The 25,901-nt window shown below is 35.4% G+C and overlaps 1 protein-coding gene across 2 annotated transcripts; it reads left to right on the plus strand.

Annotated features, from left to right (window-relative positions):
* The first annotated feature begins 9 nt into the window (after positions 1 to 9).
* On the plus strand, positions 10 to 24,134 carry LOC130641503 (leucine-rich repeat serine/threonine-protein kinase 1-like). 2 transcript variants are annotated; one of them, XM_057448317.1, is made up of 10 exons: positions 10 to 250; positions 7,294 to 7,345; positions 12,582 to 13,046; positions 14,166 to 14,532; positions 14,820 to 15,513; positions 15,623 to 15,809; positions 17,498 to 17,917; positions 18,259 to 18,582; positions 18,918 to 21,963; positions 22,398 to 24,134. In XM_057448317.1, coding segments are annotated over exons 2-10 (5,526 nt in total). In that variant the 5' UTR covers positions 10 to 250; positions 7,294 to 7,323; the 3' UTR covers positions 22,399 to 24,134. The 2 variants fall into 2 exon arrangements, with proteins under 2 accessions (XP_057304300.1, XP_057304302.1); XM_057448319.1 differs by lacking the exon at positions 7,294 to 7,345 and having other exon boundaries at positions 11 to 250; positions 22,398 to 24,133.
* Positions 24,135 to 25,901: the final 1,767 nt, after the last annotated feature.

Genomic DNA, 25,901 nt, shown 5'->3' on the forward strand with positions numbered 1-25,901 from the left:
TTATGACTATACACAGAAATTTAGAAATAGCAACGGGGAAGTGCTAAATTCGTGGAAGTACCTTTCGGAATTTGGTGCTCAAAATCCCGTCCCGTGTCCCAATAAATGCTGCTCCAAACACAAGTACAAACCAACTAATTGAGGAGTGACAAAAGGGAGATGCATATACAGACATAAAACAGCAAACTTTGTATACATAAATATAATACAGGGAAAGACGATGATGGATTTTTGACCATTGAAATGAAAAGTGAGTAGTAAGTTCCGTATTATATATTATTTATTCATTTATTCATGGAATTTTGTACAAAACTCCTTTTCTTCAACTCGACTAGTCTCTCTCACTCCTAGAATAACTTCTCTGATCCAGTTCTTTTTCTCATTGTACAGCTGAGTTTGTCATCATTTGTTTTTCTTTTAATATGTTCCTGCGTTTTGCATATATTTTTGTTTGTTTGTTTGGTGTTTTGTTTTTTGTATATGGTGGTGGTCAGCATCTTTTCATAGCCGTAGACTAATAATGCTGGTCTCCTTACAGTGATAGCCTAATTTTTTTTTGTAAATTGATGTTTATTTTACCTCTACCTTATGTATGCTATTACTGTAGAATAAATACTTCTTCTCTTATACCTAGCTATATATATGAGTTAAAGAATATTACAATAAGGGGGATAATCCCAGCCATGTGAAGGAAGATACTAATTGTTGCCGTACCACAAAATAAGCATTAAAGACTCTAGGACTTCCCTAAGTCATGGCTCCTCTTGGAAATATTAAACTGCGTATATCCCTCAATATTTGTGAGGCTAGTAGGCAATATGCTTATTTATCTATATGTATCTCTAACTACTTAGCTTTTACTCTGTTCTGTCTTTTGACCTACATTTTTAGGAATGCATGTGTCTGGAATAGGTGGCTGGGAGTTACTGGGTTAATTAAAACCATGGAGTACCCCAATTTGGGGGGGGGGAGCATTTGGGATAGTTGATGGTGTAGCTAATTTAGATATTCAAATCATATATTTTGTAATAAATTGTCTTGGTTCCTCAGTAAATACACACATATTAATAGAGACATTGTATTGTGAAACAATTTCTAGCATACAACATTTGCATGTAATGCAATTTGTAAATTTAGCGAACTGATCGGGATACCAGATAAGAAAAGTAACATCATGAGGCAGGGCAGATAATGTGTGCTGCTAGTAATCATAACATGATAATCATACCAAAATGCTTGTCAAAGGGAAATAGGGTAATACCATAGAGTATGCACGTTTTGGTTGCCACTCACAATAGTATATTCTAGCAGATTATACATTGTAAGCGGTTTTCAACGCATGCCTCAAGTCTCTTCATGCATTATAGTACATTTTCAGTAATATTTATTTATCTATCACTAAAATAATAATTTATTAACTCATCTTATTAATTAGTCTAAGCAAATTGGATACAGTGATATATGATGGTGGCAGGGTGGGTGGGTGGGAGCTTAAAATCTGAGGAACTCTAGTCTCTTACAGTGCTCTATGACTCAAAAATGGACTGTCTTGTGTGCCTGTATTGTAGGAAATGTAGGATATGCAGAGACATGTTGTCATATGGCAAGCAAGGCAATACCGTAAATGTCCAAATAAACACCCCCCATCTTTTAAACGCCTCCCTCTAATAAACGCCCCCTTAAAATACGAAATATTTTATAAACACCCCCTATTTTTATAAGCCCCCTCTATTACATGCCCCCCTCGCAAGGGGCGTTTTATAGAAGCACTTTTAATAAACCCCTTAATAAATCCCTACTGGCAAATGGGTCAACCCGTATTATGTAATAGCTTATAGATGTAACAAGAGAAGGAAGAGAAACCAATTAATGATGAGAATTTTTTTTTAAGAAATTACAGGAAACTTCCGATATAAATACTTTTTTTGGTGAATAGGTTCCAAGGTTTTGTAAGTGTCCTTTCGTTGATGTAGCTGCTCGTCCAACACACATAAAATCCGTTTGGATTTGGTGATACAATCAAATTTACCAGGAACTACCAAACCAATTTCGAGCTTACGTTTACTCATCACTGTCACATTTATAAAGTTGTTTGGGTCAGCGTTCAAAAAATGATGAAGGAGACTTGATAATTCTATTGGGGCATGCCCAACCAGTTCTGTTTCCCCATCCTTTTCTTTAAAAATTCCAATTGCAAACTTATCATTTTCCAAGGCTTCATCTCTACTGTCCGGTTATCAATCAGTTTTTCATTTAAAACGGGAGTCCAGTTGGCTTTGTAAACATGATGCCCACGTATTAAACTTCTGTATTTTACCCTGTGAAGAAGCTGATATTTACCAAAAGACTCTACTCTAGCCATGTTAAAATCAAAGTCTTCACGTTTACTGGTAAATAAAAAGTTCAATGATTTATTTTCGAAACATTCGAATCTAAAACATGTTCGAATGTTGTAAACATTAAACCCGTTAAACATTCGAAACTTTCTTTCTCAAAGATGGCTTCACAAGAAACATCCCACAAGGGACAGAAACGTAAATAAATTCCAGCAAAAGTGCTGCATTGAAATTCAAGATTGAGGTAAAAAGAGTACGAGAATGGCGTCAAAACAAGGAAAAAATTGTAGTTATGAAAGACAAACGTCAGAGGCTCGAGGGTGGTGGTAGAAAGTTAACTGACCAACAACTGGAGGATGATATTCTAAAATGGATACTAGAACGGCGTGGTAATATGCTTCGTGTTTCTCGTAAACTCATCATGTTTAAAGCAAAGTCTATGTTTGACGAGACATGTGGAGAAAATAACAAATTGAAAGATTCGTTTATTGCAAGTCGTGGGTGGTTGCAGAAATTTATGGAAAGAAATCATCTCTCGTGCAGGTGAGCTCTACTTTGAACCAAAACGTTAATTTAGAACGGGTTTGCTGCTTACTAATACCTTTGTACTCATTTAAAAATACAGTGTTTTTCACGTTATACTGTATATATCAATTCCCTTACCGGAAAAATTTTAAGCTGGGTTTTTTTTGTATCAACTTTTACATACCTTCTTTTACAGACGGCGAACAACAATGGCCCAAAAAGACCCAGCGCAACTTATCAATAAGTTGCGCTGGGTCTTTTTGGGCCAAACCTGAATTTAATGAAAGCTGAATTTAACTCTTCCAATATCATAGCCATGGATGAAACACCAGTTTAGGCAGATATGGTAAGCAGTACTACAGTCAACAAAACTGGTCAAAAAGATGTAATGCTCAAAACAACTGGTCATGAAAAGGTTCACGTTACTGTATGCCTAGCTGCCAAAGCAGACGGTATCAAATTGAAACCATATATCGTTTTTTCCAAAGCTAAACGAGAGTCAGCTGCATTAAATGAAGAGTTCAAAACAAAATGTATCGTTGCATTATCAGGCAATGGTTGGATGAACGAGGAACTTACGCTACAGTGGTGCAAACAAGTTGTTGGATCTTTCTCCTTCTGTAAAAGGCTTCTTGTGTGGGATACATTCGAAGCTCATATGACCGACGAGGTTAAAGTTTATTTAAGGTTTATTTCTGATATGTACGATGAATGGTTGGCTAATGGTGTCCACCAATATACGGTAGGAGGAAACATGAAACAAGCCCCCCGACGCACAGTTGTAGAATGGATTTTACGTGCTTGGGAAATGATAAAAAAAGATCTCATCATTGATTTATTTAAAGGTTGTGCCCTAAATCTACAAAAAGACGGGAGTGAAGGCAACAAGATTCATTGCTTCAAAAGTACCCAACCTTGTTCTGCCGGTGCATCAGTTTTGGAAGACCAAACTAAGGTGGTAAATAATACCAATGCTAATGAAATTAACCCATTCGAACCTACTGATTCTGACATCGAGGATGCGAATGATCCTGGTAATTTTCTAGATGAAGATGAAGAAGAAGATGATTTTTTAACTGTTGTGTAAAAGAAATATAACTGAAATTAAATAAACACCTCCCTCTTTTAAACGCCTCCCTCTAATAAACGCCCCCCTCAAAACTCGGAAAATTAAATAAACCCCCTGGGCGCTTATTTGGAGATTTACGGTACTCAAAGCAGATATAATCCAACATGGCCAACATTGGGTTTACTGAAATTAAGCCAGAGTAGTGCCTATTACTCTAAAGGACAGCGAAAAGTTTTACTGAAGTCACCTAAATATTTATTTAGCTCTAATATCATACATTGCAGTGATGGAAATAATGTCCGGACATTAGACATGTCTTATCATCAGTTAATAAATTTAACAAACTTAAAAAATTTCTTATTGTTTTCAAAAACTTTGATATTATGCTTGTTCCAAATTTACGAAAATAATGTGAAAGAAGTCAAATAAGAATCAGATACAAGCGTTGCTATTAAATGCAAATACAGAAAAAAAATATTTGGAAGTGTTCCTTCGTTCAAAATGAACATACGCGCACAAAAGAATTCATATGACATTATCTTTACTATTCAAAAGTATTGCATGATAATAAATTGCCTGTGATAACAATTATTAAGGGAGAGAAAATATATCTTTATCACTAAGTGTTATTTATAAACATAGATATCACGTGTTTATAGTTTTGTACCCAAAGTACCCAAAATTTATAAGACAAGAAAAAATTTGTAAAACAATTTCCATTCCATCGTGAAGTAACAACAATTTCAAATATGTCTTTCAAAGAAAAAAATTCCTAAAAGCAACAGGCAAAATAAGTTGAAGAAAGATCATGCATGGTTAAAGTTTATGTCCACAGAAATGAGATGTACGTTATGTTGCGAATGGAATGAGTCAATCAAGAAATCGAAGAATTATTCTGATGCATTTATTTCTGATTCCCATAGCTATTCTATATTTACACCAAAAGACCTACTTCGTTATTACAACATAAGTTAGCAGTGACACTCAACACCTTCCTAAAGACTCTGAGAATGAGCACGATAGTTTGGTTAAGTTCTTCGAAACAGCATATTTTATTGCTATCAAAGGACCTTTCACAGACTTTCCTGATCTCCTGGGGTTGGAACAGCTACATGGAGTTAATTCAATAATTATAGATATAGTCATGTAAAAGTAATATCCAAACTAAAACGAGTGAACTTCATTACTGTGTTATGCAAAGTAGTACTAATTCTACAATCATTGAAACAGAATGCATTTATATGGTTGTTTTTTTTATAATGATCACGTCCCAACTATTTCATTTTTCTTATCAATCTTGGTCATGAATGGCGTGCGATCGCACGCGCATGCCTCCACACACGCCATGTGAAATTCAGGCGTGCTCTTTATCGCACGCCTTGTTCTACTTAGTACACACGCCAAGCAGAACTGAGATATTTTAGAGTAATCTCTTACCCAAACTTTACCCAATACATAATTGTTTTTCCGTGTTAAAATGTATCTCTAAAATGTATTTCTATTAAATACCCACCTTCATTAAAATTGCTGACGTGAGATACATTTTAAATGTTTTGCGTCGGCTTTGCGTAGACAATATTTTAAAAAATTTCGTCATTAACCTTGTATTGATCTCCTTAAGACGATGACAAATGAAAATTAAGTACAATTCCTATTGACCTACCTTCCCGATGGTGTACTTCTTAAGTTAATAGTTCTGTCCCAACTAGCTCTCTATGTTTTAAGATAAACTGATTAGGAAGTAAGTTGTAAACATGCTATAAACTGAAGGTCAGGGCATCATTAAGTTGAATATCGCAGAAGTCACCGGTGACATGCTTCAAAAATGTGTCACAGGCACAGTTTAATGCAAAGCAAAACTGTACAGGAGACTCAATTGTTAGAGTCTTCGCACATCTCTTCTTACAAAACTGAGGGCAGGGCTGACTTCTTGCCTGCTGTGTCGTGTGGGAGACAGAACTTCTGGACTTCTTTTAATACGATATACAATTTTTTCGATTATTATTACTAAACATATCTGATTTCTCTTTCCCCTTTTTAAAAAAGATTTTTTAAACTATATTTAACATGTTTTTTCTTTGGAATTATTACATCACGAGAACATTCGTCTAAAATATGTATTAAGGTACAGGACACCTAACCTCTCCCATGTTCTGGTTATATTTAACTTGCATGGGTGCGCACTCTTTTCGCAGCATTCTCTGTGACGATGAAGGTCAAACTGACTTGTGGCATGGTTCCAAATGGTCTTCCGTCTTTCGTTCGAGTATCAGTGTGATGCACCAGCCAAGCATAAGAGTGTCTGCATGAAGGAAAGGGGCAGACTTTAATGTTCTCTATACCTTAAGTTCTTCATAATAACACCATTCATTTAAATTTAACAACAAAATTATATCGTCAACTATGCTTTAAAAACTCTGCGCTGCCACTCACCTAAATGTAATAATTGCACGCCAAAATCATAAGCTAGGCGTGCAATACTGAACGCAGGCCTGTATTAGTGTAGGTGTACGTACCACCGCACGTGGGGGCAAATATTCATGACCTAGACTGCTTATTGAAAGCTCCTCTTAGTCAAGATGCATTAGGTGTAGAATCTAGTATTAGGGAAGCTTTTTCTCAAATAGAATCAGACGAATGGGTTTTGTTTGGCAAGTGATGGAGCTAGTGTGAACAGTGCCATAAAAGGGGCACTTATCATTTAGTTTCAAAATAGTGGTGTGGAATGGGTTGTCTTTGTATGGTGTCTGTTATATATGGTCCAGAATTGTCTTTAAAAAATAGCTTGTCTGAATACATGTGTAAGGTACATGAAAGCTTAACAATTTTATTTCTTCTTAACAAAAAGTCAAGTCAAAAGCTTTGTGAACTAAAATAAATACATAACGTTTTAAAAAGCATCTATGATTCAAAAATAACCAAGGCCGTCCTTCCAAGCCAACAGCCTACACCATGTGCAGTATAAGTGATCTAGTTGATAAGTTTGGTTTACATCTTTAATATCTTAAAATTTTACTTATTTTACAACAGAGGCTGGAAATTAAATCTTCAGATCTTAATTATATAGGGAGAAAAAATGTTGTGCAACAGTTTACTCTCACTTTAATTCTTTTACATCAGAAAAATTGAACATGATAGAGATCATTATAGCAAGAGTGTTTTGTTTGTTTGTTAATAATCAGCGGATAGTTTTAGTTTGAAAGACATTTTCAAAGGGTTTTTGTTGTTTAAAATAATAAGAAATTATTAAACCTGTTAATTAGTTATTAATTTTTAATTTAAATTCCCAGAGTAAAGGAGAATATAATATGCTGACCCCTACAGTGCTTTGAATCGGTTTTGCCTACTTTATTTTGGTTGTAGGTTGGCAAACTTTCAGTACTTTGGATTCACATGGCTGGAAAAGTTCTTGTAGGTAAATAAATTGTGAAAAAACAGCAATTTTTGTATAAGTAATATGCCGTTTTCCTTGCGAGTGGTTAAATAAAACTTTTCTTTTTTTTGTAATGAGAAATAAAAAAAGTTTGACACTTTTTTAAAATCATGGCAATTTAACTCTTGTAACTAGAATTTTACACCTTAAAAACTTACAAAGATTCACATTGTATTGGCTAAATATGTTTACGTTTTCTCACATTCTCGGCGGTCACCGGGATAAAATATTTATTTTAAAGGCTGCTTAAGTCCCATGTATCCTTGCCATCCATAACCTTGTCGACTTAATCACCATGGGGAATGTAAAAAAGGTTGCCCAAGCTATTAAGAATTTATTTAGATAATCCAATAGAGTTTCCCTCTATGTCGAAAACCAAGGAGAACCACCACATACTCAGTCATTTCAGAAGTTCGCTACCATCTGAATATAGCAGATGGAGTCATCATGATGGTCCATTGCATCATAGTACCCAAAGCTCTCAGGAAGCAAATCTTGGAACACCTTCATGCAGCTAACCAAAGTGTCAGTGGTATGAAATTCTGAGCCAATCACACGATGTATTGGTCTGGCATTGACACACAAATTAAGAACTTAAATGTCTACACACTACAACTTAAATGTCTACACATTGGTTGGAACAATTAACACCATGAGTACTATATTGATAACCACCTAGTTAAAGCTGTAGAAGTTGAAAAAGACCTTGGTGTGTATGTTAATGCAACTATGAGTTTTAGTAAGCAATGTGCAGAAGCTGTGTCAAAAGCAAACAGAACCTTGGGCGTCATCAAACGAACATTCGAATGCAAAACCAAAAGCAACTTGTGTGTATTATACAAATCCTTAGTGAGACCTCATGTTGAATACAGCATACAATCCATGGACACCATTCCTACAAAACGACGTTGATAACATAGAAATGGTCCAGAAAAGATTTACCAATATAATCACAGGTATTGGTCATCTACCATATGAAGAAAGACTAAACACTGTATTTTGATGTCTCTGGAAATGAGGAGATTAACAGCTGACCCATAGAAGTATTTAAAATAATGAATGTGTATGAAAATTTGAACCCAAATGTCTTTTTCAAACTGTGTGAGAATCCACTGACAAGGGGACACTCAAAAAAGATATAAAAGCCTCATAGTAGGCTGGATAAAAGAAAATTTTCATTTGTTCAGGCCCTGAAATTTGCAGAAACGATCGTTTCGTTTCCGCGATGTTTCTGCCAATCAAATGAAGATGATAACGAAAAATCGTTTCCCCTGGACAATATTTTAAATTATAATAATTTTACCAACAATCTTATTCCTACTTTCACCCTATTTCTCAAAGAACAAGAATTTTCAATGATTCGAAAGCTTCGTGTTTCTGTATAGTGTTGATGGGTCTCCCATTATGAATTAGTATACGCAAAAATGACAAAGGTACAAAACACTGTGACTGCATGAAAAAAATGCCCTGAGTTGTTGTGTCAGAAAAGGCCAGAATATTTTGAACATGAAGTATATTTCCAAACTTTCACTATGAAGTTCTTCTGTTGCTTTTGAGTGTTTTTAGATAATACAACTACTCATTGTCCATTGATCTATGCTTAATGTTAACGTCGTTACCGTATCTAAAAAATGTTTTGATTGTTTCCGTTGGGTTTAAATCACGGTAACAACGGGTCGTTTGCCTAGATTTCACAAATTTCCAAGCCTGTTGTCCCTCGAGTTATTAATGAATGAAACATTCTACCAGCGAAAACAATGTCTGCTATTCAATAAACAATTTTAAAAACTTTATTCAACCACATTTCGAGACTGTTAGGGGGTTTTATACAAGTCAAAGAAAACTGCCTGCTCCAGTTCTAAAACAACTACCAATGTTACCCTACTAAAGATCATACCGGTGGATCCGGTAAGTTAACTAAAGACAACTTTCTGCAGACTGTCTTCAACATGCTCCTAGTCGGCCAGCTAAACCGATAGTGCTCACTCCCTTTCAAGAATGACCTTTCCAACACATATGTATGACTACATCTGCATGCCAATGCAAATTTATCTGTAGTTGACTGCTTTAGTGGTTGGATTTGTGTGCATGACTTTCCCACAGAAAGTGGAAACAACAACACACATATCTGCATACAGGAATTTATTTACCTCGTATGGAGCAGCCAAAGAAATCGCTGAGATGGTGCCACTAAATTCTACGAATTTCTGCAGGCATGGAAAGTCAAGCCCCATATCTCCTTTGCATTATACCCACAATCTAATGGTTAAGGTGAACATTGAGTAAAGGCTACCTAAAGAATCATCCACAACAACCTATCCCCAAACAAATCAATTAAATTAGACAATGATCATGCTGCTCGTGCTATTCATCAGTACAGAAGTACTTCATTACCTCATTAATTAGTCCAGCCCAAATCTTATTTACTGAAGTAAATGTTGATTGTTTATTCCATTAGAGTTTCCCTTAGAGAATTCTTGATAAACAATGTGCTATTTTTATTGAGTGGATTTTGGGGGGTGTTTTTTCAGATGTGGAAGGCAGGATTAATTTCTGGTCAATTTGACTGTTCCATTTTGTATCCTGAAGGTCGAATTTCAAATTTCCAACACTGCTACATGTTCAAATTTTTGAAGCCTTTATTGCTCAAATCTGTTTGCAGACAGGTTATATTTGACATGTCAAAAAAGTGAATGCCACTAATGATGTGATCTTTCCTATGGATACCTAAACATTTTTTTAAAGTTCTCATCCCAGTAAAATTTACAATTCAGTTTTATCAATTCCTGGAATGGTTCCATGGTAAGATACAGTGAATATGCCCAAGCCACCTGGTTTACTAACCGAAAACATGACCTTGCACCTGTAATGTCTATCAGGACCAAGACGTCTTTGATAGCACTAAGGACTGTAGCAGGAGGTGCTGGACCAGGTGTGGTGACAGAGAATCCTGTGAATTTGTTTCCGCAACAGAACTGGTTTACTAACTTTCCGCAACAGAACTGGTTTACTAACCTTGAACTTAGAAGCATTTACAACAGTTGTTTGCTCAAAGAGCTAAGTAGCCCCAAGTATGATAGAAAGCACTCAACTATTTTTAACTTAATTGATGAGTTTATCATACTGTCTAGTGTATGCATTCCCAACGGCTAGGTATCCCTGTCGCATTCCATGACAAAGGTATTTTCCCTATTCGGGGATGAAGATGGTAAGGGGTTGACTCTCTTTATCAAATTCGATTGCATGGTTTTCATCAACAGCATCAATTGCTAGGCTATTTAGGGCCCCAACTCCTCCATATTTTGAGCCATTCTGAGTTGTGATGCGGGTTGTTTTATAATAAGAACATTGCAGAAAGTGCAGCTAACACATTTTTGACAATGGTTACTCAGCCTATGCCCCTGCCAAATTTGGAATTTCGGCAGCATACCAGCTGCATGGCACTGCTCTAGAGATGCTGTTTGACCATTTTGGAAAAGGATTGAAAAACAGACCATTTTTCCAAATATTATTTCCAGGGTTGTAGGTTTGCACCTTTATCAGGAAAAATGTTCGCAGTGGTAGCTGAACCTTGGTGAGTACAGGTAGTGATAGGAGTGATGCCTGCTGGAATTTCTTGTATAGTGCTGGGTGAACTAGTGAACAGATCACTGGTTGGGTCATGGACATGTGCAATAAGAGTATTAGTAGGTGCTGTTTGACAGTATACAGTGGCAAAGTGGTTGGGTTGGTTGCAGAAGTCTTTCCCCAAGCTGGGTATTCAGCGGCACAATTGTTGGATTTGCGTTTTCTATGAGATGGTCTTCCACAACTATAGAACTGGTTTGTAACGACTGTTTGGGAGGGGCTTTTTGCTATGTGCGAAACGATTTGTTTTTGTTTCGTTGACACTTGCCTATAATTGAATTGCAAATCTGCTTGATCTCTTATGGCACCCTCAAAGGCTTCAGCATGTGTAACAGCATCATCTAGGGATTTCAGGTGATTGGCCTTAGCAAGTATGTGGATTTGAAGTACTTCATTGTGTATCCCACTGATCTTCGATGCTTATTTGAGAAACAAGTCATTACCCGTGGAAAAAACCACAGGGTCGCCTGTCTTTAAATTACATGCCATTTTGCGTACACAAAACAAAATCACGCCATCAACAAGCTTATTTAAATGGGCTTAAAACAGATCCTTTACTCATCTAGTTCGGTGTCCTTAGAAAGTTTTAAACTTTCTCAACTTTGTTCTGAAATATCACTGCCTGGTGTGCTTCATTTAAACAAAACGATCAAACCACAGCTCAACTAGGATCATGTGAGTTGTTTTTTAAAAAGTTGTGTTTGTTATAAAATAGTCAAAAACTTTCTTAAGATGTGTAAACATTGAAGTGTTTCAGTATAACATAATAAAAAAAAGTTTTTACGAAGTGAAACATTGCAGTGTTTCGTTTTAAAATAATCTAAAAACATTCTTTCAAAGCAAAAACATCATACTGTTTCGTTATAAAATGGTTAAAATCATTCTTACAAAGCATAAATATTGTTGTTTTTCTTATAAAATGATGCAACACTAGGACATGTTCGCAAAAAGCAAAGAATTCATCATACCAATAAAAATGTAATGTAACGTTATAGTTTAAAAATGGTTTTTATGGGCAAAAAATTTCCCTTTACAGTAGCCATCTCTCAGTACTACTTACAATTCCATACTTCAAATAAAATCTTTTTCTGCTCATTTTTCTTATCACAATGTTTTATCAATTTGACCTTTTCATTCAAAATAAAGTATATATCTAAAGAATTTTACCATTTTTTCTTTTCATCTAAAATGTCAATGGGTTTTACCCATTTTCTTTAGAACTCACAAGACATTTCTTTTTTTCCTTCTTTAATATTCTAAATGTTGCGTAACCTTAACCAAAAGTAATAGTTTGCTGGGTCTCTCATGCTTTTTGTTTTTTTTATTTTTGCAATGTGATTTCTAAAGATTACTTACTACAGTTTTATTTAAGAGTGTGATCATTCACGCAGGATTGAATTGATATTTTAGGCCAGTGATTTTTTGCTTATCTTTATTACGCTGTAATCTTATTTTTTTACACAATTATATCATTTCTTTCTTTTTTGTTTGTTTGGTGGTGGGTCGGTCGGTTGGTCGGTCAGTTGGTCGGTTTGTTTGTTTGTTGCTGAAACGTATTTTACTTAAAAATTATATGCTTAAATTTTTTCAGACCATTGGGAAGACTTAAAGCGTTGCTGCATTGAGCAGTCTGTTGAGGACGTGAGGTCATTGTTACAGAGGCTTCGAGAAAAACATGGACCACATTATGTCACTAATCAGTTAATTAACAGTGAAGGAGCACCAAATGGTTCAACATTGCTACATTTGTGTGTAAAGAAAAAAGTCAGGGATAAGCGAGTTATTGAAGTACTAATTAGGTTTGGAGCCTCAGTTGATAAACGAGAAGAGAATGGCGACACTCCTCTACATATTGCCAGTCGCATTGGGGATATAGAAAGTATCGAGTTTTTGTTGTCTTCTGAACATGACAACTTTAATAGCTGCCGAGCTGAAGGGCATCCCTGCACATGCGGTCAAAAGGTTATGCTAGAGCAGAGAAATCTGCATAAAAGATTGCCAAAGGACGAGGCAAAGTTGAGCAGATCGCGTGCAGAAAAAGTTTTATTTGAAAAAGGTATATACCCCTTTATTATTTCTCTCAATTTGTTCAACATTGTTTCTTACTTATTTTGGTTGTTTTATTTGTTAATTTTCTATGTTTCAATGATCGTATTCTTTTTGTAAACTAAAATGAACAATAATATCATTAGTACTGTAAATGTTAGTTTTTTGAACTTGTAAATTATCTTTTTATGAATTGTTTTAAAAGAATTGTGGTATATCATTGATATTAATTTAGTATACTACGTTTATTTTTATAATGACCAATTGGAACCGTGTTTGTTCTACAAAACACCCAAATGATTTTATTACAAAAAAAACCAAGCCAAACAGAATTAAAAGACAATCCCAGGCTTCGCTTTAAGAAAATTAACAATTAGAAACAATAAACAATAAAAACAATAGAAACAATAAACAATAAAAATCTAATTGGAATAAAATTAACACAGAATAGGGTTTGGGAATTTTTTTTAAAAGAAAAACAGAAGAAAAAAAACAAGAATAGAAAAGTTATTTAACAAAACAGAAATTAGTACAAAGGAAAATAGGCCACAGTTATTTTTTTGAAATGCTAAAAAAGCTAAATATAATAACTGGATGGGTGATAAATTTACCTTTAGCAACCAAAAACTTTGACAATTAATACGAGAAACCGTGGCGTACATAAAAATTTATGAATAGCTTTCAATTTATGAAGATTAGATAAAGTGGAACTTTTTTTTTTATTTCTCACTAAATTGTGTTTAAATATATATTTCCAGAAAATGTTTTTGATAGAAATCCTTTACTTCAATCCTGCCAACCTGCCTCTGTGTTTAATTAACATTTGTCAGTTTGTCATTCTGTCCACCATTGCACAGCCTTCTTTATCAATCTATGATAAATTTGTTGTGCAGCACGCAAAATATAAAATTGGGAGCTTCAAAAATAAATGAGAGAATGTTGATGGCTTCACATTATGCTATTCAAAAGGAATAAAAAATTAAGATTTCCCTTAATAACATTATTGTTGGAGAAAATTGGGGTATATAAAAATTTGCTTTTCCTGATATTTTTGGAATTGTTTTTTAGCTGTTATTCCTACATTTTTTCTATTCCTACAATTTCGTGCAACAATTTTTTAATATTTTAGAAATTTTTTATTATGCAAGAGCTGGCAAAAGCCCCAAGTTTATGCACAAACTGTTAAATTCTGCAATAGAGGATGTTACTGTCGAGAAAGACTTTAATGTGAATTTTGTTAAATTCTGTATTAAAATTTCATACATCCGACTGATTGCAATTGGTGTCCTAAGGTTGCTCAAGAATAAAGATTGCAAAAGCTCCATCAATGATTGCATTAAGGAAGCAGAAGCTAGATCAAAGGCTTCCTTGTTGCTCAAAATGTTTTTAAAACTAATAGATGGAGATGTGAGACTCTTTGAACAAATAGCACTTGGGGATATAGATTGGATATATACACTAGACCAAAGAAGTGGCATAGATGTGAAAGATCCGTGGTATGGTGCTGTTATTAATTAAAAAAATGGAAGTTCTTTGTTGATTTGTGTCCCATTGTTTCAATTGCTATCAAATTTATTATCACTTGATACAACATTAGTTCTCGTATGTCAGCTGTTCTCAAAAATGTGCAATTGTTTCAAAATGTTCAACAAAAAAGTTTGGGGGAAGACACCAAGAATTTGGCTTTCTAGTTTTGCTGATTACTTTTTCATCCAATCCTAAGTGTTTATTCCCTATTTTTGTCACTCTTTGTTTTTTAAGCATATCAAAAAATTCTTTGTAGCGAATTGTTTGACCCGGACTGGAAAGCAATTGTTGCGTGTTTAACATCTGCAGCCGTGGAACTAAACATGGATGGAATTGTGATCCAGTTGTTAAAACTACAGCATAAGAGTGGCAAAAATGAAATTGACCTGGATAGTTTATCCTTGCCAAGGTTAGAGCAGATTTGGCTTAAAGAAATTAACGATAATAAAGTCGAAGTATTGTATTTATCAAACAACAAGTTGAAGTATTTGCCTAAATTCACCGTCGGGGAAGCTTCATCTATGGAATCAAATATCGTGAGGAGCTTGCGAAGCAGAAGGCTGTTTGAAAATCTCACAAAGTTAGATGTTTCGCGTAACAAGTTGCATGCAGTTCCTCCTGAATTATTTAATTTGGAGTATTTGCGCATTCTTGATCTGTCATATAACAACATCAGAAGGCTGCCAGATGACACTGTCTGGAGTGAAAAGCTTCACTCCCTGTACTTGCAACATAATCAATTAAACTGGCTTCCAAAATCAATAGCAACTTCCTCCATAGCTACACTTGACTTAAGCTACAATAAGTTTGAAAATTTGCCAGAGTGTGTATGCAATATGCTTATGCTGAGTCATCTCTCATTAAATGGAAACAAAGGTATTCTGACTTTCCCAAATGAGATGGGCAGAATGAAGTTAGATATTTGGATGGAACTTGAAGAAATGGATCAGGTATGTTGTTGTTGTTGTTGACATCATTAAGCAACAAGAAAATCTAGCAATATAATGTCACAACCGTAAAGGAAAGAAATCCGCGCTGCATATATTGTTTATTTTTCAGCTTTTACATCCTGTTAACTTGCTTAAGAACGGTACCAAACCCCTTCTTCTTCACCTACGGCGGCATTTGTACCATACAGAGCAGAACTGTAAGATGAATTTGATGGTCATCGGACCGTGGCACAGCGGTAAATCAGCTCTTGTTAACCATATATTTGAAAGAAGGCGTTCTGCAAGGGAAACTAAAGGTACTTCATCTTATCTTTTATTGGTGCAAGTAAAAGTTTATTGCAACTTAACTGATTTTTTGTTTGAAAGAAATCATGATGTTTTTCTTCTATTTAAAATAAAAAGTGAAATACTTTTAAGGTATTTGTGGCATTATTTAAAATTTTCGGTCGCACTACACCTTGTAAGAAAATTTATGGCTGACATAAGAATGAGCACAAAATCTTTAATTGGTATTCAACACGACATGAATATATAACATCAGCCTTTTAAATTCATTTCTTAAATTCAGCTATTTCCAAAACGAATTTCAACATGTTGACAAATAGCATTTCGCATTGGTGAAAATTGACGAAATGAAAAATGGGTTCTAGAGCAATTGCGACGTAATTCGAAATATATTATTTTCAAATTCCCCTTAACCCTATTCGGTCCGGGGTTTTTCGAACATACTATGACCGGGGGGGGGGCGGATTCCGCCCCCCCTCAATAACTTTTCATAGGGTTGTTCAAATTGAATCAAACTTGGCACACTTATAGTACGTCATCAAAGGAACAAAATGGCGCCAAAAAAAATTTGCTTGCGTCAGCACATTTTCTGTGACGTCTTCAGAAGCTTGAAAATTGTTAAAAATGCCACTATCTGCTTAAAATATAATTACTTTTGTTCTAGAGCGAATTTTTACATTCTGTTTGAAGTTTCTGAAAGCTAAATAAAAGTTATTTAACATATCTTCCGGTTTTTACATGGATCGGATAAAAAATTGCCAAAAATTGCCCGAAAATCCGTTTTTTTCCGATTTTCGGGTAAAATCCGACAAAATCGGGAAATCGGATTAGTCACGTGTTCAAATTATTCAAAGTGATTCTTCTTGATGAAACAAAGTTGTGTTGCAAGTTTCAAGTTCTAAGGATAATCCTAACAGGAGTTATTATATTTTTCCCATTATAAGGATTTCATAGACATTTTTAGGGGTAGTTTTGAGTAATGGCCAATATCAAAGCTTCCGAAAGGTATGGGACCTAAAAAATTAGCATGCAGGTGTCTAATAGATAAATGTTGAAACTCAGTAAGTATCATAGCCATATAACAAAGCAATCAGGAGTTATTAAAAAAAAACCGTCAGGGGGGGCGGAATCCGCCCCCCCCGGACCGAATAGGGTTAAGCGGCGGAAAAAATATTCAAGAGATTTAATTTTGCAGAGGAGCCAGTTTGAACAGTTAAGACTTTCATTAACGCGCCCAACCCGAGCAGTGGAAGTAAATTATGCTGTGCATGCTCAAAAGGAATTTACACCATCTGCACGAGGACTTCCTCGGTCGGCCAACTAAGTTGAAAAAAGTTCCAACTTTCTTTATTTTATTTTGACCAATACCACATAAAAAGTTGGATCGATAAGTCGATCAAATATTTTATGTTTTATGAGCATCTGCCCAGACTTGTCCGATTGATTGGATTTTACAAAAGGAAAGAAAAATAATGCCAAAAAACTTTCCTAAGACAAAATTGAATACTTATTTCTATTAATATAGAGAAGACTGTAAGAATGTCTGGATATGAGGTGTGTTTATAAAACGAACAGTGAGGTTTCCCACAACTCCGAAAAAAAATCTCAGTTATAATGCTTTCCATTATTGTTGTTGTTAATATTAAATAATTATGTTCGCTATTAGGAATAACAAAAATTTCGCTGACTCACATTTTAGGAATCGTTTTGGACAAAGTGCTCTCCTTTCGAAATAAGTTTCGCAGATTCAATTTGCAAGTTGTAGATTTTGCTGGGGATATCGAGTTTAGCACAAACCAGTATTTCCTGACTAAGCGAGCCTTATATGTCCTTGTTTGGAATATACGTGAAAATAAAGAAAGTCTAAAGGAATGGTTAAATTGCCTCGTTACTTATGTCCCTGGAGTTCATGTTGTCGTTGTTGGCACGCATTTTAACCCAACTGAAATGTTAGAAGATATAAAAGATGTTAAAAGAAGTCTCAGGGTGTGGCTGCAATCTGAACCACGTTTTGCTAACTTGCGCTTTGGGGCGGATGTAAACCGGAAATCTGGGGACAGAGAAATAGTATTTGGTAAATACTGGTTTAATGCAGTGGATTGCACTTTCCCTTCTATAGGTTCGTTTTTATTCGCTTTATGTTAGAAGTTTATCTATTATGTCCGTTTATTTGACACTTTTGAGAGGATTTTTGAATAAGAAGGAAAATTAATTGAACTTTCATGTTAATTTTTTTGCATTCTTCAAATAGTAAAATGTTTTTCGTTGGTCACATGGTGTCTCCCTTCCGTTTCCCTGAAAGATGAAAGGACTAATTATTTCTTGGCCCAGGGGGCATGACATATAGGTGACCAATATTTGAAAATTTGACTAAAATTATCTGGATTTAGATAAGCAGGTAAGGGATGGACTTAACATTTGCATGGCATGGTGCATAAGGTATTAATAATTCTTATGTAGGAATTAAGTCGTTGCGAAAGAATATCTTCAGGATTGCAATGACTGTACGCCATCCCGAAACAAAAGAATTGGTGTTAGGCGAGAGGTTGCCATCCTTCTATCTCAAAGTTGCTGCCAAAATTAAATCGATCTGCAAACAGCCACGGTGCCAAGCTCACGTCCACCAGCCCCCTATCTTGAAGTACGAAGACATGTTGGAAATGGTACGCTCTGAACAAATGAATGACACGTGTTTGTGTTGCTGCAGAAAACGAAGCAGTAATACTGGATGGTCAGCTGACGAAAGAGATCTCAACGATGCTGTTCAATATTTGCAAGACAACGGTGAGTCGTTTAGTTTCACCTCCTTGTTTTATCTTTTAAGTAGATTCAGTTCTTAATGTCTAGAGAATTTCACCCGACAGGTCGTGCTTACGGTGAATTCATTATTATAAAACTTCATTTTTATCTTTAAGCTAACGAGCCTCCTTGTCTTAATTCTAACCTTATTACACACTGTACACTGGACAAGAATAGTAAAACGTTTTTTTTTCACCTTTTCACTCGAATGTCTGAGAAAACTAGGAATTTTAATAATACGGCGAAAAGAGGAAATTAAAATTAAAATTTTTGATACGAATTCCTCTATAACTTCTTCTTGTTGCTTTTTCTTTATTCAGGTATAGTCCTGCACATCAAAAAGAATGCCAGCTTAAAAAATCTGTACTTTATTGACATTCGGTGGATTCAAGAAGTGTTGTTAGCTCTCCAAGATCAGAAAGTTTCTGGCATGGATGGTGGTCACTTAAAAATATCAACAATTAAAAAGATAGTCAATGCGATCGAACCTAAGTATCCCTTCCATGACGGATACATCAAGTTCTTACAGATGTTTCATATCGGATTCAAGACATCCAAGAAAACAATGCAAATTGCGTATTACATGAAGGACTCTCCACCTGATTCAGTGGAGAAATTCAAAATAAAATCCGGCGTTAGATATCAGCGACTTCACACAATGAATTATGTGCCGTTTGGATTTTGGGTAAAACTCATCTCTCAAATTTTGTACTACCTAAATAGGATTCTATTAGGCCCAGAAGATTTGGTGTACTATCAACATGACACATCGGATCTTGCTTCTAATGTTCTTTCCAGTAACGTTCACTATTGGAAAAAAGGATTCGTATACGCAGACAGCGGTAATGAAGTCTTCATCTCTGTATCTCAAATTGATGTAAATCATTCCGGGTTTGGCAAATGTGAAGAATTGATAGATAAAGCTGTTATTCTGACTGAAGTAATAACGTCTAACAGCAATAGAAGTGCTCAACTACTGGCGGATGTTGTTGACCACATTAGAACGGTGATAGTCGAGTGGCACAAAGCTTTAGCTGATCTATCCCAACCCAACGGAGTTCTTCAGTATTCACCATGTCGTATTTGCGTTGATGGCGGAAAGGACCAACCAACGTTGTTTTGCATAGATTACTGCTTGGGAGAGTACTTGAAAGATGATGCTAACCTACTAAAGGGTTTTTGTTGCTACAAGCATTCTTTTAACAATTGCATGGATGTTTCGAAAGTCTTTCCAGAGTTCACCTTCAAAGATCATCCGACATTGATTTTAAGGGCATGTCATACACTGGAGTATTCATCCCAAGAGGATGCCCCTTGTGGGGGCGGTGGGAGGGTATACACAGGGACGGTGATAACGCATGCGCTGTGTGGAACGCACCCAATGAATGCATATAAGGTGGCTGTAAAGCGGCTCCACTTTAACATAGAAGATCAGGACCGTGTTGAAAGGTTCTTTGATTTTAGAAAGGAGGTTCTCATGTTAAGCGATGCAACTGTTCATCCGAACATCGTTTGCTTCTATGGAATTCGGCTAGGAAAGCATCTGGAAATGATAATGGAGTATGCAAAGTTCGGTGCGCTAACAAACAGCTTGCACAGATTCGATCGCGTTCTTTTGTACCGTGTAGCATATCAAGTAGCCGATGCAATCGCATTCTTGCATCGGTGTGGGATGCTGTATCGTGATTTGAAACCAGACAATATTCTGGTATTTTCTGAGGACATCGACAAGGAGATCAATGTGAAGATTGGCGATTTCGGTACTGCAAATTATATGGCACCTCGTGGTATGGCTGCACTTACTGGAACACCACGGTATTTGCCACCAGAAATGTTGCTCGAAAAGTCGGATTATACCAATGCTGTGGATGTATGGTGTTATTCTCTCGTACTATATGAATTAGTGTCAAAGATTATCCCATTTAAGGGTTTTGATAATAAGGACATTGTGGAACGTTTAAGGTTGCGTAAAAGACCTGAGTTTACCAATGAGGCAATAAACCTTCATTGCTTGAAGGAGTTGACGACTGCTTGTTGGCAACACAACCCATCAGATCGGCCAGAAGCTTTTCATGTATTTAGCGTGTTGGAGTCGACGCCATTCCAATTGTTCATGGGAAGCATTCCGTACGCGATGAATGTACAACACTTGAAAAGTTATCTTTACGAGTCGCCATTTTTGTTTAACGCTGAGAAACTAGAGTTCCATGTGCTTAATTTACAGACAAGAAAAGTCGGCAATCCGCAAAACCTTAGACAAGTTAGACGGCAGACACAGTTGCGTGATCAAATGAATGCATTTGAGGACGCAAATGTCATCTTAAGTTTTGCGTTTATCGACCAAAGACATGTGGCTTTTCTTACCAGGACGAACAATAGCTCCAGTCTTATTGTGATACATCTTAGCGACAGTCATGTTAGTGCCGACGATCAAACAACAGAAGGTGAATACACCGTGATTTTTTCAACCATCATGCCATGGGTTACTTGGACTCGAGACTTTACAGACTTTGATCAAAAGCCTTACAAAGTGCTCAGCAACAGACATTCAAGCGTTCTGTGTTTTGAAAATAGTATAATGGTGCTTAGTGGTTTTGAAAATGGTGTTTATGCGAATGAAATTCATCCTTTGTCTAAACTGGAGAAAAGTTTCAGCGACGTATTCCTAGTAAATGATATCCTCGTGGTTGTATACAAAGATCACTTGCGCGTGATGAAGATTTTTCCCGGTGGTTTAATCTCAGCAGAACATCAAGAACCATTTAAGCATCGCGTTACTAAAGTTTTCGCTTGCCAAAATTACTTGCTAATAACGTTTAATAAAACCAGTGAGTTAAGTATACTCCAGCTGGACTGTGATTCAACCCCAGCAGAAGTGCTCAACACTTTTACTTATGATACCAACGCAAACGCCGGATTGAGTAAAGTGGAAAGAATCACCACCTTCTGTTATGTCAACCGCTTGTTTTGGGTTGGTACAGATCATGGCACTATCTTATTGTTTCATTGTGACAACCAAGAATTAGTTCTTTTGAAGAAAATGCGTCCTTACACAGACAGGGTCAATTATATGATACCAAAAGAAATCAGTGGCATTACTACTGTGGTGACGCATGGTGGTAATCTAAACTACGGAGCGTTTTTTTATGATGGATCACACAACCATCATTTTAAATTTCATCGCAAGTTCCTCGGGTTTTCTCAAAGAGAAGATGATGTCCGGTGCGATGATTTACTCTTACTATGGTACGCACCTTCAAGGAAGGAACTTTCTAGATTTCCTGTTGGAAACCAATCGAAGAAGGTAAAGGGACGAATGGAGTCTGTTGTTGAGGATCTTACAAAAGAATGTTCAATGAGTTCGTGGTAAGTTAAATAAAGCACTAGGTGCTTACTTAAAATCAATAGATTTTGGGATCGATTTGAAGTTTGTTGTGAAACTACCTTTTCAATTCCCGGAAGAGACATGTTTTATCCGCCCGCGCAGCCGCCTACAAAAATTACAGTTACAAAAATTTTGACCATCAACAAGAATTTAGGGTCGTAATGGAAGTCTCAAATTTTAACACCTAAGAATTTAGGCTAAAGGCCAAAATTATTTGCCGGCTTAACGTGACAAAAATTCACGGAGTACGCCGACTTAATTTAGACCGATAAGTTATTTCTTTCGCAAACCATCCTGAGGTGTCACAGATCTCGTTTTTTTTTTGAAAGTCCTTAATAGTTTGCAAAACTATTTTATCGTTTTTTAACCTTAATTATGTTGTTATGGTATATTATGAAACTTTTTTTTACTTTAGATTGTACATTATTTTAAAAGTAACTCTGGATTTTGACGTTTTTATCAACCTGTAGCAACGTAAGAGCTAATTGTAACGATAGATGAAGTCCTGTGTTACTCAAGCGATATCCTCGCCCTGACAAGAAAAATTGTAATTTAATCCATGATAATTATTTTTTGCCATAAAGACGTAAGGTAAAATGTTAGTGGTGAGGTTTGTCTATTTGTTTGTTGTTTGCTTGTTTGTTGTTGTTGTTTTATTGATATGACCGCTTCCTGAATCACAAACTTTTCAATAGTTCTACACAGATTTTCTGTAGTCCACTATTTTAAAATGATATCTGTTCTATGATATGGTTTTTATTAGACCAGATTAGAGGAGAAGGAAGGGAAAAGGAAAGGGGTCCTGGATAAAGTGTTAGTATGATTTGGTTATTTTAGTTAATTTTGTTGTATTTTTGATAAGTGAATAAAAATAGATATATTACATATTTTTTACATCCATAAAATTTTAAGATGCGTATTATTTTAAGTTGACATTTATTTTAGTAATATAGTAATTTGAGTATTTCTTATGTTTGTAAATGCATATATCTTTCTGTTTGTATTACCCTAACAGTCACATCATTTTCTCGTCAAATCACTTCTTTTTTAACCATTCAACCTTTAGAAAAAAGTGATTGATAGTCAAAAATTATACAATCAAGGACAAAATATAATAAAACAGGAAGGCTAATTTCTAATTGGTTGTTTCTAAGTCCTGCATTTTACATTTGTTAATGCTCACAGCGGACTTTAAATTTCAGGTTTAATCTATACTCTTGAATCATAATAATTGTTGCTTACGTCAGCACGACGAATTTCGCAACCTTCGTGGACCCTGATGAGATTTATTTCGTAGTGCGGCGCGCTAGTGAAATTTTACAATCTTTCTACTCACTACCTGACCTCCATGTGCTCAAGTGGCGCCTCAGCAGCCTCCCGAATATTGACCATTTAATCTGAAAAATGTCGAAAAAACTGCCTTTGTTTTATTAACTTTGTTCACGATTGTAGAATTCTTGTTATATAATAACAGCTGTTGGAGCTTTCCTCTAATGTATTTGCTATATCGCTAGTGGTGCATGCATATTTTTCACACCAAGATTTTTTTTTGCTTTTTTCCAGAAACAAGATACACCGAAAAAAAAAGAGCATTGTATATTTTATGTCAAATTAGGTTGAGAGATTTTGTAGTATTTTTTTTTTTAAATTTAATTTTTTATATTGTATAAATGACAAAACACAAAGTAATATTTTCATTTTTGCATTTATTCTTTTTATACTACTTCTTTTCTTCTTTTTTGCATATATTTTTTTGTACCCTTTTTAACCTGAATTTGTCTGTGAAATGATGTAAATTTTGCGTCAGTCAGAGCCAATGACACAATTTTTTTAGATCTATGTACAGGGCACTTTGATTACACGCAAGGAATGTACACATAAAATTTGGTACTTATACAGAAATACCACCGGGTATGTTTACATCAGAGAACAGCCTCGACGTTGTTTGATGTTGTTCTTACAGGTAGCTTAGCTACCCTATAGCTAAATTTAGTATTAAACTAGCATTTATTAGTTAATACTAAGTAAAATTTGCCAAGTTTAAATATTAAAATTTTTCGCTATAGCTAGCTAGACTTTTAGCTGGGTCAAAATTACATCACATTACATTACATTTTTATATATACTTGAGAGCACCTGCAGGAAATTTTATTGTTTATCAACTTTTCCCACATTGTAATATGAAAGATTTCTTTATAAAATAACATCAGAAATATTTTTATAAGGATTACTTTCACATTATCTAAAATTAAATAATTTTTAAGATAATTTTTTGCGATTTTGTGATTTATAATTTTTCAAATTCCTTGCTAAGATTTTATTAGGTTTGAAACCAATGTCCCGTAGAGTGTGTAAGTTTTTAGCTCTTACCCTATTATCATATAAGCTATGCAACAACTTTTTTGCAGAAAAATAAAAACACATAAGGAGTAACAGTTTTGTATCAAAATAATATAAAATAATTTTACACCGATTAGTCCCTGCAGTCATTTTGGTGTCAGCTGTTTTATTATTCCATAAAAGAAACCTAAAAATCTACAAAAAATCAAATATAAAAAATAGTTTTCTGTTTGTCGTGACAATATATTTAACCAACATAAAATGTCTTGTATACCTAACTAGATATACTCTCATGTCTTGACTGTTCACACTGTTGGTAGGTCCAAAATAGCTAGTTATCTTTATTTAAAATGACAGAATAGTTTAAAAATCTTTTATGTAGCTAGCTACATAAACGTAATGTAGCAAGATAGCTACTTGTACATTATTAACTAATGTGCCCTTGTAGTGCTGCATGGTACTAGGTAGCTCAAAATCACAAAATAAATATTATCCCTCATCATCAGATATCAGAAAGGGGTTTCTGCTCTTTAATTCTCATTGTGGGGTGCCTTAAAATCCAGTAAATCCAATTAAAAAAATTGTTCAAAACTTCCTCTTCTTTCCTTCGCACTACTCATGGCATTTCTCTGCACTGTCTTTAGTTTTAAGTCAGGATTCCCTAGCTTCCAACTGCAAATTTCAGTTGTGTCGCGTTCACAAGTTTCAGCGCTAGCCAATACGATAAACAATGTCGAAGAACCCTTGGTAAAATATGTGGTTCTGTCTTATGATTTTCAGATTTTTGCTGCTGATATCATTTTATATAGATATATATTTTAGCCCACGAGTTCCACCCTTCGTATATCTCTATAATAATACGCTAGGTGTGTCTGTCTGTGTGTCTGTGACAGGCAAAGTGGATGTCTTCATTTTCCTTTGATGTTGCCGTCCCATAACGGAATCACGAAATTTTTATAATGCGCACCAATACCAAATGCGATATATCTTTTGTCCACTTTGTTGCGACGGGTGAATTTAAAGGACGGGCGAACCCGTGGATTTTTCCACGGGCTAACGACTAGTCTCTATAATAATAGCCCTCGTCTGTATGTCTCTGCGCAGACCCCCCGTTGAGTTAGAAAACGATGTTACGGAAACACGAATATCAAATGCGATATATTTTTATCCGCTTTGTTGCGATGAGTATATAAAGGACGGGCGAACCCGTGGATTTTTCCACGGGCAACGACTAGTCTATATTATAATACCCGTATACTTCTGTCTGTCTGTCACGCAAAATGGTAACTGCAGTTGCGAGACACATAAAATGCGGTAAATAAACATCGGCGAACCCGTGGATGTATCCACGGGCTACCGACTAGTATAGAAAAAATTGTCTTTAAATTCATAACTGTCCACTCTTTCCTGAAATAAAGTTTTAGTTGTTGTTTCCTGTTACGTCTTCTTTTAATTCGCTGGCATAAAAAACAAAGTTGTTATTATTTTTAAATTTCGTAGCAAATGGTTTTTTTCTTTTTATGGAGCCATCTTATTCTGAACGTCTTTTCTTTTAAGCGGGAAATTGATTTCCATTAAG

This window comes from Hydractinia symbiolongicarpus, chromosome 4 (assembly GCF_029227915.1).
Source record: "Hydractinia symbiolongicarpus strain clone_291-10 chromosome 4, HSymV2.1, whole genome shotgun sequence".
Classification (NCBI taxonomy): domain Eukaryota; kingdom Metazoa; phylum Cnidaria; class Hydrozoa; order Anthoathecata; family Hydractiniidae; genus Hydractinia; species Hydractinia symbiolongicarpus.